Source organism: Naumovozyma dairenensis, chromosome 7 (assembly GCF_000227115.2).
Source record: "Naumovozyma dairenensis CBS 421 chromosome 7, complete genome".
Lineage (NCBI taxonomy): Eukaryota > Fungi > Ascomycota > Saccharomycetes > Saccharomycetales > Saccharomycetaceae > Naumovozyma > Naumovozyma dairenensis.
The window spans coordinates 785,311-800,701 of NC_016485.2; the positions used below are offsets into that span (position 1 = coordinate 785,311).

Below are 15,391 nucleotides of genomic sequence, written 5' to 3' on the forward strand. Positions count from 1 at the left end.
TATGATAACTAAAGATCGTCATTCTAAACCTTGACAAATATATTCTTGCCCTACCTCTTATCATTTTTTGCTTAAGTAGTATGAAGGGAATGCGCAACGGCTGTACGTAGTCTGTCTAGTCATTACGTAGATTTTTTCAAGGGATTTAACATATTCCGAAAAATGTTGAAATTACTGCGACAGTGTAACTATTTAGAAACTTTTTCCCATTCAGCACTTATTCGCCACTTGAACTTCCTTTAAACCAGAGCTGAACCCCCTTGAGACATCTTACCAAAGTAATTATTTTCTCAAAGGATTATTCAAAATATCTACAATATCCATTTTTATTCTAACTATTGCGTTGGAAGGACTTGAACTTATATGGAAACCATTTTCATAATAGTGTAACCCTCGAAATCGTTCTAAGATAAGAAAACAATGTCAGCTGACGATATCAAATCACCAATACCTCTGAGGAATAAGGCTGTTGCTCAACTAATATCACAGGCTACTCCAGGAAAACGTCCCAGCTCCAGTACAGATGAATTAAAATCAAAAAGAGCATTACTTACGTCTCCGCAGCAAAATGCAGCTGATCAATTAAGAGCCAGATCAATAACCCCTACACTTCTGGCTGAAAAATTATTCAATGGATTAAGCTCTGAAGATATCTTAAAAAGGAGGTTAAAACACTATAATATCAATTATCCAGATGATGAAGCCACTTATTTACGAAGCATCTATGACAAGTCTTCTCAATGGTTTAGCAGGGATGTAAAGCCAAAGTTCGAAGCTGAAAAATATCTGCCATATAAAACCGAATCTCATAAAGACAAAGCAAGATATCTTTGTCATGTTCTAGTAAATCTACACATTGCAATTTCCTCCTTAGATATCCAGGGTTTATTATCAATTACCAGTAAAGATTTAGCCGACTTGCAAAATGAAATTGATGACTTAGCCCTTAATACCGATCTGTTTAGATTGGCTAACGAGATTGATACCAATGTCGTTGATTTCAAAGAACACGAAGACCATCTAGATTTAGAGGTGCCTGATTCCGGTAGTACCGGTAAGATAACTGCTAAATCTTCAAGCATAGTAAGTGTTAATCATTGGACAAATGAATTAAATAATTGTCTTAATTTTGACTTCCCATTGACCTTGAGAAAATCCCTAGCTTCCGTGTACTATTACCTATCATTGATACAGGGACAGAAAATTGTAAGAAGCATGTATGTCGACATGTTCGAAAGTCTCGTTGCATATGATGACGATGGGACGAACTTCACACATTTAGTACTTGAACAGGGCCTCGTGTTAGATTTCAAGATTATATTTGATTTTATCTGCCAATTCCTTCCTTATCCAGATTCTGATTATGCTCGTTATGACCTTTCTTCAAAAGATGATCTACAATTGTTCAGACTTCTTTTAAAATTAGCCCATGTCGCTAAACCTTTTTTCGATGCAAACGATGAATCTATACTTAAAGACACTATGGATTATCTATTGTCTAACTTATCGCCGTCAACAACGGTAACTCTTCTTCCAATATTAAATTCATTCGTTCCATATCATTATCATAAAAAAAACAAAGTTACCGATTATCTCCCTTTCTGTTTTAGTTTATGGAGTTCAGTGACTGCGATTATTGCAGTCGATACACATTTATACGATTTTGTAGGTGAAGTAGCCGAAGATCTTCATAAGAAATTGATGGATAATGTTGAAAATGACAATATGGTCAAATTTGGGAAATATGGATTATTCTCAGAGGATCAAATGGCATTTATGTTTAACAGAGTACAAGGTCATTTAAGAACCGATGGACAAATACATTCATATTCTAGAACCGTAAAGCCTTTTGTTTACAGTATCAATGGTTCAGATAACACAGATTTCTTTACAAAATTTGTTAACTTAATCCAATCGATAGAAACGTTTGTTCATCCATCTAATAATGGATTCTGGACTAAGCCCATCGCTAAATTTGTTCATGCTTTTATTAAATTATACCATGGCAGAGTCAAGGATGAAGAAACCGCCGTTAAAAAAGGAAGATCGATTGAAATATTCTTATCGGCAGAATGCCATTTTAAATTTGTTGATATATTGTTCAATATTTTAATGATCGGAGCTCAAAATAAATCAAATGAAGTCGCAAACTATTATATTTCCTGCTACGCTTATTTATTAGAGATATGCCCTAAAAATTCATTTCGGATCTTTGACAGAGTGTTGGTTGAGATTTATGACACACTTACCGGTGAATATATAAATTCGAGACATCGTGTTATTTCTTCATTAAAACAATTTACAAGAATTTTACGTTTCATGGTCGTCCATCCATTGTATAGAATTCATATTACAAATATTCTTTCTTTACTTATTGACAAAATTGATATGAATGATCCACAATTAACCAGTAATGTAACAAACAGTATTGTTTCCATTGCAACATTTGTGCCTTTCCAAAATCTTGTTCGTGAAGGAGAATATTTAACTTTTGAATCTACAACCATACCGTTTATTCAAGAACACATTATGCATTTAAAGATGGGACAAAGTTCCGATAATTTCGAAACTGAAGACAGCGTTTTAGATTCAGCATTCAGAGCATCTACTACAATCTTTGAAAACGTGATAAAAGTGTATGTTGAGAAAATCTTCTCTGTGGTAGATATAGAGACGGATGATCCTTTGATTACAAAACTGAACCAAACAACGGTATTGATGCAGGAAGCTATGGATGATAAAGTTTTTGACTATTACATCGATATATTTCAAAGAAGATTTTGGGATAATGATTATTTCAAGGTCAAAGATCCAAATTATGAATTAACTACGATCCCATTATCTGCAATTGTCAGAAGAAAAAACTCTACAAGTGTGTCGTTGGTAAATACATTGATTTACAATATTAAACAACAAGTAGAAAGAGGTGCCGGATCTATTAGAAGTTCCTCTGAAATTCAACAAAGGGATGTGAAATTGGTTTTATACTTGACAACTTTAAACGATGTTTTAAGACAATCCCATGAATCACTTTTATCGTACAGTGCTAAAATTCTGGATTTTATGAAATTCCTATATGAGGAAGTAAGTAATCCACCCATTGATGTGCTTACATCAATATTAACTCATAGTGTTTTGGCAACTCTAAATACCACTGAAATTATTGATTATCGCTTATTTGGAAATAACTCGACTATACCTGATACAGAAAGATGGGGTGGTTTACAGTTTGATAAAAGGAAATACGATAAAGAGAATTTGGATTTCATTTGGCACACTCCTTCTGATCAAGAAGTTAAATTATCCATTGACTTATTGGAAAATTTGACTGATCATTGTATTACGAGTCTTGAAAGGCAAATGAATGAACCTAGAACAGATACGTCATATACAGACAAAATCCAGAAATACTCGTTGGTGCTGACACACTGCCTTTCTGGTATCAGTTTGCTCATTGATCCTGATTTCAATAAAAACAAGACTTCTCCTCCATCTGATATTTCGTATAAAGATAGATTAACATTGCTGAAGAATATTCGTGAAAGTAATTGTGACAACCAAGAATTTGACATTGATATCGAACAAATACGCTCTACTACGGACGAAGAAACGGTCCACTTAGAGGACGATAAGAAAGATAGTGCATTTGAACATGACTATAATGTTGCAGATTTGAAACATAGCGTTACTGATAATTTTATTATTGATGACACTGCACCTTCTGGTCTCCCAACTGGAGTCGGTACTCCTGTGGCAGGTGTTAACGACATAAGTTCTTCCATGAATTCCGGTATTATCTTTAGAGATCTAGATATTTACACCAGTAATTATTATTTTGGTAATACCGTTGAGGAAAAATTAAAGAATCCTGATTATTTGAAGGTTCATCAGATTAGAGCTATTATTGGATCATTTTTCTTCAAACTCCATAATTTTGTTTCTAAACATTTTCAACATAATACGACGATGTTCCAAATTGTATTGCATGGGTTAAAGGTATGGTTTACTGATATTGGCCAAGAGACCATATTCAACGAGGATCCAGATGCATTCATTGATATTGAGTTTTTGGATAATCTTCAATCTTTGGCACATGTGAGAGATTCTTTCACAAGAACATATTTGGCTGTGAAAACAAATGATCTACATCAAAGTCGTGTATTACTTCATTCTACCAACAGATATCCCTCCAAGTTAGAAATCAAGTTGCTAGAAGTAATGATCGAAATGGCAACATCGATATATCCTGATATTCATAAACCCGCACAAAGTATATTAGCCCATTGTATGAAGCAATTAATAGGTTCATATTCTATAATCATAAGAGAAATATTAGCGGCTTTGCGTCGTGCCATTGAAGATACAGATCACCAAAAGATTTCAGCTATTTTAAGGGTTTTCATGATTAAAAAGATTGATAAAAAGTTAATGTCCGATTATAAAAATATTGGAGAAGCTGTGCTGTTATTAATTGACTGTTGTAAATACGATGAATTAGATATTGCATTTTATGCTGAAAATTTGCTGAATGATATCGTCAACAGTTTAAGAATTCCATCATCCGTTTGTATCTATGATGAGAAGCTCTTGAAATTTTTAGAAATTCCCGACGCTTCTATGGATCTACAAGTTAAAGCAGTTAGGTTGGCCAAATCGAAGAAAAGAGAGCAATACTTCTCGATAATTTTGAGATTGCAAGATGATTTGCTGGAAATTATAAACAAAAGTGGCGATTCTTTGGCATGGAAAGTTCAAATTTTCATTACACGATTTATCTGTAAAATACAAGCTAGTCTTGAATTCCCAGTTGATAAGAGAGTCATTGATGTTGTTTATAATCAAACTAAATCTAAACATCCCCAAATGGTTCATTTAGCTGTTAGATCTTATTTGTCAATTTTCAATAAAATATTCTCACTCTCAGATTATGATTATGATATCAGGAAAGCTTATGAGAATGGTTTTGATCCATATTTTATTAAAGAAATTAACACTACGAACTCCAATTTCCCAGATGAATTTTTGAAAGAAATGAATAATTTTGATGCTCCGAAATATTTTATCGATTCAAGAGCATCTGTTGGTTGGTTATGTTGGGGTAAACGTATGAAAGTTGTTGAATCAGGTGCAATCGAGATCAATTTACAGGAACATGAACTTGAAATTCTTGGAGAGATGGGTAAATTAGTTTCGAAGGATTGGATAGATGATATGTGTTCAAGTTTAGTTCATGATAATGAAACACGTAGTGTATTCAGCAGCGGTGATGTTTCATTGATTGTTTTGATTTTAGTTTTAGTTTTAAAGGGATTCACGAGTGTCACTTTGGAAGATATTTTCACCTTGTGTAAGAAATATTATGACAGGTATGATAAGGCATCCATGATTATGTCAATTGAAATATTTGCTGCTTTGATTTGTTCAAGTAAATATATGAACATAGATTTTTTGAAGCAACGTGACGCATTTGTTGACGATTTCTTAAACGACTGTTTGAATAATGAATTAAATCATGATTGTTATGAAATATGGAATACGTTAAGTTGGTGGTTACCAACAGTTGTCGATATAAGAAGGTGTAAACCATTTTACATGCATTTGACAAAAACTACAAACCTACTGGATGTAACTGCCGATAATGCTACACATCAATCATTTAGACTTTTAATGATGAGAAGTCTACTTATGAGTTTAGAGTTTAGGTCTCCAGATGTCTCAAAGATTATTGAGAGCCTTGTTTTTGATCATCCTTATGATCAAGTTCGTAGTTCCATTGGGAAATTGCTAAATACATTGACTCAAAACTCCAGTAGTCTTTCCCTCCCTAGTACGGATAAGATTGTGAATGTTGGCTCTCAAGAGTATGACGGATTAGGTTATCCAGTGAAACACATTTCTGACGTTTTCGACCAAATTATTAAAGAGAAATTCCAGGAAGCAATTGACTATATCCCAAAACTTAAAGAAATGACCCCACAAGAAATAATAAAGACGAAGTTTTATTATACAGTTTCTACATTATTTTATTGGATGAAAGAAATGACTAAGGGACCTAATAAAGTGCTATTGACTCCATACATTATTGATTATTTGTTACCATTCTTAATGACTTTAAGTACTCAAAGAGATATGTGTAAATTAGCAGGTTTGGATCCATCCAAATTATTATTAGGATTAGCATATCTACCGATGAGAAAGAGCGAAGTTTCTAAAGTTGTACAATTAGTTTGTCATACCAAAGTTGATACTTCACATCAATTGAAATTACAATTGTTATTTGTTCAACATATATTGTCAACAGAGTTATTACAATTAACTAAACAAGAGAAGACAGAAATATTTGAATATGTGGTGAAAAGTTTATTCAATGGACAATTCGTCGAAGTTAGAGTTCATGCGGCAGATGTATTATCAGGTATAATTCACAATTCCGGTGAGGATGAAACTCTTTTCCAATCTTTATTAGATAGATTTTCTAAATCATTATCCAATTATACTTGGGAACAAAAGAAAAAATTATCTAAGACAGATATTAAGATTCACGGCAGTGTTTTAGGGTTAGGTGCTATCATATCAGCATTTCCATATGTATTCCCATTACCTAAATGGATACCGAGCCAACTAAGTATATTATCATCTTGGGCCAGAACAAATGGTATGGCAGGTTTAGCAGCTAAGAATACCATTAACACTTTCAAGAAGGTTAGGTCTGATACATGGAAATTTGACAGAGAGTCATTTAGTGCAGAAGAATTGGAAGATTTGGAAGGTGTCCTTTGGAAGAGTTACTACGCATGATTACATCCTTTATTTGTATATTACTATTCAATATATATTTATGTATATTTATTTACTTATTTTGTTTCTACCATTACTAAAACATATTATTTACAAAAGAGACTGATTCTATCAAACTGTTGTTGAATCCTTATCCATTAAGTATGGTACTTTACTCTCCAGATAAGATAAAGGTGACAAACATGAAGCTTGTCACCACTTCTCCCAAACATTTCTAAGCCTCCCTTTTATTTCTCTACCCTTCCATTTTTAGTATCGGTCATGTGCCTGACCGGGTAACAGTCCCTCAATATAGATCTTTGAAATCCTCAAAAAAGCTAAACGTGAAATTCAGATCTGTCGACAGACAGAGGGAGGGCAAGCGAGTAAGCGAACAGTAATGGTAAGAGGCAGGAGGAAAGGCTAGCGTTAATTAGCTGCCAAAGATATATATACATATTGTATAAATTATAATCGGGTTCTTTTGGACTGTGTAATCTGTAAAAAGGCCATTTGGTTTGATCAATTTTAGTGGTTAATTGCTCTCAACATATAATCTTAATCCTAGTTTCCATTAATATAGGTGACGTTATACAAAGAAACAAAACAACAAATATCAATTAACCAATCATGAGTGCATCAGCAAATGGGAAAGGTTACGACTCTATCATGAAGATCCTATTAATTGGTGATTCTGGTGTTGGTAAGTCCTGTTTATTAGTCCGTTTTGTAGAAGACAAATTTAATCCTTCGTTTATTACCACCATTGGTATTGATTTCAAGATTAAAACTGTAGATATTAATGGTAAAAAAGTTAAATTACAATTATGGGATACCGCAGGACAAGAAAGATTTAGAACCATTACTACTGCCTATTATAGAGGTGCTATGGGAATTATTCTTGTATATGATGTTACAGATGAAAGAACTTTCTCAAATATTAAACAATGGTTTAAGACTGTAAACGAACATGCTAATGATGAGGCACAATTGTTACTTGTAGGTAATAAAAGTGATATGGATACAAGAGTGGTCACTTATGAACAAGGTGAATCTTTGGCTAAGGAATTGGGATTACCATTTGTAGAATCCAGTGCAAAGAATGATGATAATGTCAATGAAATATTCTTTACTTTAGCTAAATTAATTCAAGAGAAGATTGATGCTAACAAATTATCTGCTGCCGGTAGTGGGAAAGATGGTAGTGTCAGTATCAATGGCAGTAATTCTGGATCAAAGTCAAGCTGTTGTTAGAGAATTTGATTATGGTGTTAGAAAACAAAAAGCAATCCCCCCGTCGTAGTTATTATCATAGAGTAACTCAAAATCAATTTAACTCAATTCAAATTCCAAATTCAAAGAACTTAGCCTATTAGTTTCTTTATATAGTCTCTCTTATCTCTTATCTATATATATTATAGTTTATATTAAAACAATCTATACGTAACAATATTTCCAATTTTAACTGATCTTCAGAATTGCAATCTATAACAAGGAGCGTCGCTGTACATATCATTTCAAATTGAGAAAAAAGAAGTATAAAAAAAGCTTTTAAAGAACCATTCAGTAATCATTATCATTCACAAATATTCAAGGAATATTTGTCGAACTGAGGTTGTGTCTATCGATTGAAAAGTGCCTTATATAGATATCTGCTAAATATATTTCAGTCAAAATTAAATTAAATTCGCACGTGCAACAAACCCAAACAAATTAAAGAATATATGTGTATATATAAAGAAGGGTCTTATAGATAAACTGGGTGTTTGATGTCTTCGATAAACAAGAAAGTGCTCGACTTCTCATTTGTATTCTCTTCTGCCCTTCTGTGTTTGAAAGAATATATATATATATTTACAGATATCTGTTCACGATGTTGTTTGGTGTGAAGTTAGCAAATGATATATATCCTGCATGGAAGGACTCATATATTGACTATGAAAGATTAAAGAAATTATTAAAGGAGAATGACATCATAAAGGACCCACCTTCCTGCAATAATAACAAGAACGATTCAGATCTTTGGAATGATAAAGATGAAGCTAATTTTGTGGAAGCTTTAGATCACGAATTGGAGAAAGTTTATACTTTCCAAATGAATAAATATGATACTTTAATGGAGAAATTGAATCATTTAGAAAAGCAAACCTCAAATGAAGATGCATTGAAAACTTTAGATTTTCAAGCTTTCCAGCATGTCTTGGAGGATATATTAAGTGAATCTCAAGAATTGGATAGTTTTAATAGACTAAATTATACAGGATTCATGAAAATAATTAAAAAACATGATAAATTGCACTCTGGTTACCCATCAGTAAGATCATTATTAGAAGTTAGATTAAAGGAATTGCCTTTCCATTCAGAAGAATACTCGCCATTGTTATATCGAATTTCATTCCTTTATAATATTCTAAGAAGTAATTTTGGGACTGTGTCTCAGTCTTTGGCTAGTACTTCAAAACTATCAAGTGCCACAGGTGATCATGAAATGAGCTTTAAAAGATTCAAATTTTGGATACATCCAGATAATTTGATGGAAGTGAAAACAAGAATATTAAGACATTTACCAGTACTTGTTTATGCTTCAGCTCTCACGGAAAATAATGATATTTTGAATAGATTCGACACTGATCTAATTGATACAGATGGTAACAACAATATACCATCATCAAACTCAAGTGTGACTAATAGTGACACTGAAAATGAATTGGCACGTAAATCTTATGATCCTATTATTACAAATCTTTATTTCGATAATGAATTCTTCGAATTATATAATAACAAATTGTTGAAGACCAGCACTGCTCCTACCTTAAGATTAAGATGGACAGGGAAATTAATTGACAAACCTGATATTTTCTTGGAGAAAAGAATGTCGATTGAAAATCCAAAGACAGGTAACATCGATTTAGATGAAACAAGATTGAAATTGAAACAAAAGTTCATTAATGGATTTATTTTCAATGGTGATAAACATTACAAAGCAAATGTATTGAGAAAATTGAAAGATAGTGGGATCGATGAAACCGATCTAAATAAAATGAGTTCTGATTTTGATGCTATTCAAACCTTCATTATGCAAGAAGAATTACAGCCTGTGTTAAGAACAACCTACACAAGAACAGCTTTCCAAATTCCTGGGGATGATAGACTTAGAATGACTATTGATTCCGATATCCTGTATATCAGAGAAGATTCATTCGATAAGAGTAGACCAATTAGAGATCCACATAATTGGCATAGGACTGATCTTGATTCTGCTGCACCAATACAAACCAAGCATTTAAGAACCGGTGAATATTCCAAATTCCCATTTTCAGTTATGGAAATCAAAATTAAAAATGCAGCTCCCTCAAAAGATTCAGATAAAGGTTCATCTATGTCTACAGCAAAATTACCCATCAAACATGGGCAATGGATTTATGATTTAACTAATTCTCATTTGGTTAAAGAAGTCCCAAAATTTTCATCATATGTTCAAGGTGTTGCATCATTATTCGGGGAAGACGATAAATTGGATATCTTACCTTTCTGGCTACCAGAACTAGAAAACGATATTAGAATTGATCCAAAACAAGCTTATGAAGAGGAACAATTAAAATTAAGAAAACAAAAGGAAACGCAAGCAAGGATAGACGGCTTGAGAAGATTATCAAAAGTTGATAATTCTTCACAGCCATCTGAAGTTAGTATTCAAAGACGATCAGCGTCGCCAGCTCAGGCTGAGGAAGAAGATACAAGACCCGAAGCAGATTTAGAAGATCATGAATCTTCTGATGAAGAAGATAATAATAATGTCCAGAGGCAAAGAAGAAAGAAAGATAAGAGAAAAACTAAAACAGGCCAAACTTTCTTCAAAATTTTGGCAGGCCGTGACTCAAAATTAACTGGAGTTGATTCTGAAGATGAGGAAATACATTTACCTCCCGGTGTTAAAAAACCAACGAGTTTTCTGAAAAATGCAGGACCATTGAAGATTGAAGCAAAGGTTTGGTTAGCCAATGAACGTACTTTTAATAGATGGTTGAAAGTCACTACTTTATTAAGTATCTTGACGTTTTCCATTTATAATTCTGTTAAAAAATCATCTTTCCCTCAATTAGCAGACATGATGGCCTATATATATTTTGCGCTAACTTTATTCTGTGGTATATGGGCATACTCCACATACATAAATCGTTTGAAAATCATTAAGGAAAGAAGCGGTAAACATTTGGATGCTCCATTAGGCCCATTGGTTTTGGCTGTTATACTGGCATTCACGTTGATAGTTAATTTTGGTGTTGCTTTTAGAGAAGAAGCTAAGAATCAAATACTAAGAAACCAACAATTATCTGTCCAATCAGATCCTCCAGTACAACTTTCTGAAACATTAACCAAAATTCAAAATTTCATATTCTATCTTGTAGGTGCAACTACGAATTAACTTCCATCGAGACACATGCATCTAATGTATCTATAATATATACATATAAAAGAAATTATAACGTCAACCTCCAGCGGAGAGAAAAATAGTTAGCAGAACGATTTGTATTCCTCCATATATATATATGAGATTTAGACAACAATAGTCTAGGTAAGTAGAGAGCCAGTGATGTAGTCGATTAGTGGAGCAACGTGGTAGCGCCGCCTAAAGTGTATGCTTCACAGGATCATTTTGACCTGAATGGATTAATGATTTTAAGATATCTAAAATCTTAATAAAAACAGTCACATATGAGTCAGTTTAGCAATATATATGGTAGATTATGAAGGAACAAATTATCCTTACCATCAAGTTAGTTATAGTCAAATAAAACGAGTTACTAATTGCAAAAGTGCGATAAAGCAGCCTGATAATAATCATCCCGCGTCATTTCTATTCTGATTTGAGTATATCAGTTTCCATATGATAAAAGTGTAGATAGAATATATTTAATGTGATTATTTACGTTGTCATGGTGACACTCTTTGGATAAGTCTGACTGCTGTACGAGGTATGATACTATTCTTCAAAAGTATCAAGAAATCGCGTTTGAGCGGCATTCAATGAATCAATAGAAATTTTCACATTCCCGTTAACCATTTCATTTAAGAACTCAATAATGTTATGTATTTTCTTCAGCTGGTCAATCCGCTTTTTTCCTTTTCTTTCTCTTCACCTAATAATGAACCATTTGTTGCCTTTTCTTCGGCAGCTTTCAAAACAGAGGAAAATGCATATGCCTTAGTGACAATGTCAGGGTCAAAATATTTAGAAACTAATTTAATACCAATATTTTCAATATCATCAACTTCGTTGCCAACATGATATAGCATTTTCATGGAATTATCCCACTGTAATTGACTTTGCATATGTAAATGTACAACATTTGGCTTTGATGTTAGAATGGCAGGAATATCCTTGAAATGAGTTGACAGGAATACGTTACTTTTTTTCTGTATAAGATACTCAGTTATTGCCAAAGATATTGAAAATCCATCACCTATACTTGAACCTCTCCCCAATTCATCTAAGATAAGTAATGTTGTATCATCCATATCATCTAGGAAATAGGCCATTTCTTTCATTTCGAATGAAAACGTTGACGAGCTCATTTCCATTGGGTCATTACAAACCCTGGCATGTAATTTGGAAAATATGGGGAAACATGCCCCTGTGGCAGGAACAGGTGAACCCATTTGTGCCATTATAGAAAGCAATGCAATTTGTCTTAAATATACAGATTTCCCACTCCCGTTACAGCCAGTGATTATCTGAACTGAAGAGGTATTCTTAGTGTTGGTAATATCGTTTGGAACAAAATTTTTAGTTTGCGTTTCCAATATTGGATGTCTTGCTTCTTTTAAGATAAGATTGCTGGAAAATTTAGGTATGCAATAGTTATGCTTTAAGCTATTATGAGCGAAGCAGCATAAAAGGTCAAGGATAGAAACAGCCTCTGAAATCATGAACAATACTGAAATATTTTTCGCAATCTTATCTAATAGTTCGTGTATGGCTTGTTCACTAAGCATTGAAATCTCTGATATAATTTCTTTCAGTTTGGCGTTTTCTTTTAATATATCCATGGTTGTGCATTCTATGAAGTTCTTTTTCGAAACCACATTAATAAAAATATTTGGTACCTCATTCAACTCAGGGAAAGCTTGCTTCTTTATTTTAAGATAAAAGCCACGAAATGAATCAAAATTATAGTCTATGGGTAGGTCATATTTTTTTGATAATTCTTCTATTTCATCGGTGATTGAATCCACTGAACTTCTATATAATTGCCTTGATACCCCCAATAACCCATTCGCTCCTCCTTTGACAGCATAACTTTGTTGATTCTTCAATTCGAGACACGATGATGCCCATACACTATCCTCATTGATATATTCGTTGATATCATTTTCTATTTCTAAAATTGAGGTATTGTTGAAAATCTTCTTTGCTTCTTGCAATAATTGACTTTCTAGATTTACTTCCTCTAATAGTTTTTTCAAAGTTAGTGTTATAGATATTGAATCCTTTAAAAGCAAAATATAATTAATCTTTTGCTCTGGTTTGATGGCTGCATGATTAACAGAAAGTAATTTCGAAAATAATTTATCTAAGTCTTGATACAACTTCATTTCACGTCGAATAGATATTAAGAAATCTTTATCCTTTTGTAATTCTTTAATTACATCTAGTCTCATTAATATACTAGATTTGTCGGTTAATGGCTGTAGAATATTATTTCTTAATGATCTTGCTCCCATCTTTGTAGATGTAGTATTCAAGAACTTCCAGAAGGATAAGCCATTTTTATCAATTTTATTTTCTACAAGTTCCAGTCCAGTACTTGTCTTAGGATCGATAAGCATTGTATTTTCTGTTCCCTCGTAGCTGATTCTAAGATTCTTAAATTTGGAAAGTGTATTAGATGATTTATTAACAAGTTCATCGGTGTATTTGATGGAGGCGGCGGTTGCGCTTAATGCGAATGTTTTATCAATCAATTCCTCTACTATTCGTACATGTTCCTCGGTGTCATCTTTATCCTTGATTGCATATTTAGATATGGCAGCTAATCCCTCGTGAGGATCAAAGAATTTTGAAGATGCTTCACTAATTTTTACAGTTTCCGAAATATTGAATTTTAGTATAGTTGCCAGTTTCGAAACGTTTGGTGATAAAGATGAACTGGGTAATAGTAATTCCGTAGGTTGATGGATTTGAATTTTATGGACTGTTCTGATGAAGATTTGAGAGTCCATAAAATCTGATAATATCATTTTTCCCGTGCTATAATTTAGAAAGCATAGGCCTACTCTTGTTTCTACTTCTTTTGGAATCTCATACAGGCAGCATAAGATCCTCTCTGGACCTGATGTCCTAGTCACAGTTCTGGTTGTAGTCCCTGTTGAGTAAGATTGTGCATTACTCGAATAGCAAGTTGGTAGGAGAGAATTTGGATGAGATTGAACGATCGAAAAATATGGTTGTCTGTTGCATGTAGATGGTTTTTTAGATTTCACAAACGAACGGTCTATCCATGGTAAAGATCTTTTCGGTGACAACCGAGATTGTTGTTGTCGTTGTATTGAGAATTGCTGGAGATGAGCAGAAGTTGCTATACCAGAAGATTTAGTAGATCTTGATTCCTTTGACGTGGAAAAGTAATGAGCAGATACAAATGTTGATAAATCAGATGAATCCATGATCAACGTTTGGTTTTGGTGTATTCTCAAATGAAACTTGGACAAAAGTAAAATTTGCCACTTTGTTGTATAGTTTATTTACATAGGATTGTTATATGATTTTTGCTCGGCGGCTATCTTTCCAATGCGGCGTGCTCCCAAACGTAGATGAGATGATGCACGCTCCATACAATACATTGAAAACTATCCATGAAAGTATGACATAGCAAATTCATGAGAGACGGTATGAGGACATAATAAGAAAGCTATCGATTATTGTTGTCCTCTACCAATTATTAATATTTGCAATCTGGAGCCACTAATTGAACGGCATTGGGGGCGGTCGATACGAAAGTAAGTAAAAGCTTTTAACTGTGATGTTGCCCAGATAATGAGTCGATTCAAATCTGAACTTAATTATTGTAAAGTTATGGTAACCTACCCGAATTTTATTTGCAAACCGTACCAACCTGCGTAGTTTACTTAAAGAATATCCTAGATAAGTGCACACTGTTTAATATACTTGACCAGCAGCGTCTTCTAATTTTTTTTCGATTAGTTGGGTTATGAATTATTGCGATTGAGAAATTACCCAGGTTGATATTATGAGCTATGTAACGGTCAACCTTTCGAATGATAGCTAGGTTTCAATATCTCTTGAACGTTTTCAACTGATTGTCACGATTTTGTGATATATTACCTCACGATAATATATAAACCGCACTCTTATTTAACAGCCGAGTATAACTCAACTTACCCTGCACCTTGATCCTTTATAAAAAAATTATAGACGTCTATGATATGAAATCTTTTACGTCTGTTATGACCAGTTTGGGTGAAGTTGTGTCCTTATTATCTTGATTACCTTGATAATGAGTTAGGAATCTGGTGTGTCTTATCTTTGATTATTTCTACTTTTGAGTAAATTTGAAGATAACGAATGCAATATCTACTATTCTATTATCTC

At 33.3% G+C, this 15,391-nt stretch overlaps 4 protein-coding genes across 4 annotated transcripts; 3 read left to right on the plus strand and 1 right to left on the minus strand.

Annotated features, from left to right (window-relative positions):
• Positions 1–420: 420 nt before the first annotated feature.
• Positions 421–6,798, plus strand: BLM10 (proteasome activator BLM10; the record flags this gene model as incomplete). The annotated part of the gene is made up of 1 exon (XM_003671305.2): positions 421–6,798. The coding sequence occupies one exon, from the start codon at positions 421–423 to the stop codon at positions 6,796–6,798; it is 6,378 nt and encodes a 2,125-aa protein (XP_003671353.2).
• A 609-nt stretch (positions 6,799–7,407) lies between these two features.
• SEC4 (Rab family GTPase SEC4) lies at positions 7,408–8,031 on the plus strand (the record flags this gene model as incomplete). Its single annotated transcript, XM_003671306.2, has 1 exon — positions 7,408–8,031. The coding sequence occupies one exon, from the start codon at positions 7,408–7,410 to the stop codon at positions 8,029–8,031; it is 624 nt and encodes a 207-aa protein (XP_003671354.2).
• Positions 8,032–8,650: 619 nt separating this feature from the next.
• VTC2 (vacuolar transporter chaperone) lies at positions 8,651–11,203 on the plus strand (the record flags this gene model as incomplete). Its single annotated transcript, XM_003671307.2, has 1 exon — positions 8,651–11,203. The coding sequence occupies one exon, from the start codon at positions 8,651–8,653 to the stop codon at positions 11,201–11,203; it is 2,553 nt and encodes an 850-aa protein (XP_003671355.2).
• Positions 11,204–11,877: 674 nt separating this feature from the next.
• Positions 11,878–14,445, minus strand: MSH4 (MutS family protein MSH4; the record flags this gene model as incomplete). The annotated part of the gene is made up of 1 exon (XM_003671308.2): positions 11,878–14,445. The coding sequence occupies one exon, from the start codon at positions 14,443–14,445 to the stop codon at positions 11,878–11,880; it is 2,568 nt and encodes an 855-aa protein (XP_003671356.2).
• Positions 14,446–15,391: the final 946 nt, after the last annotated feature.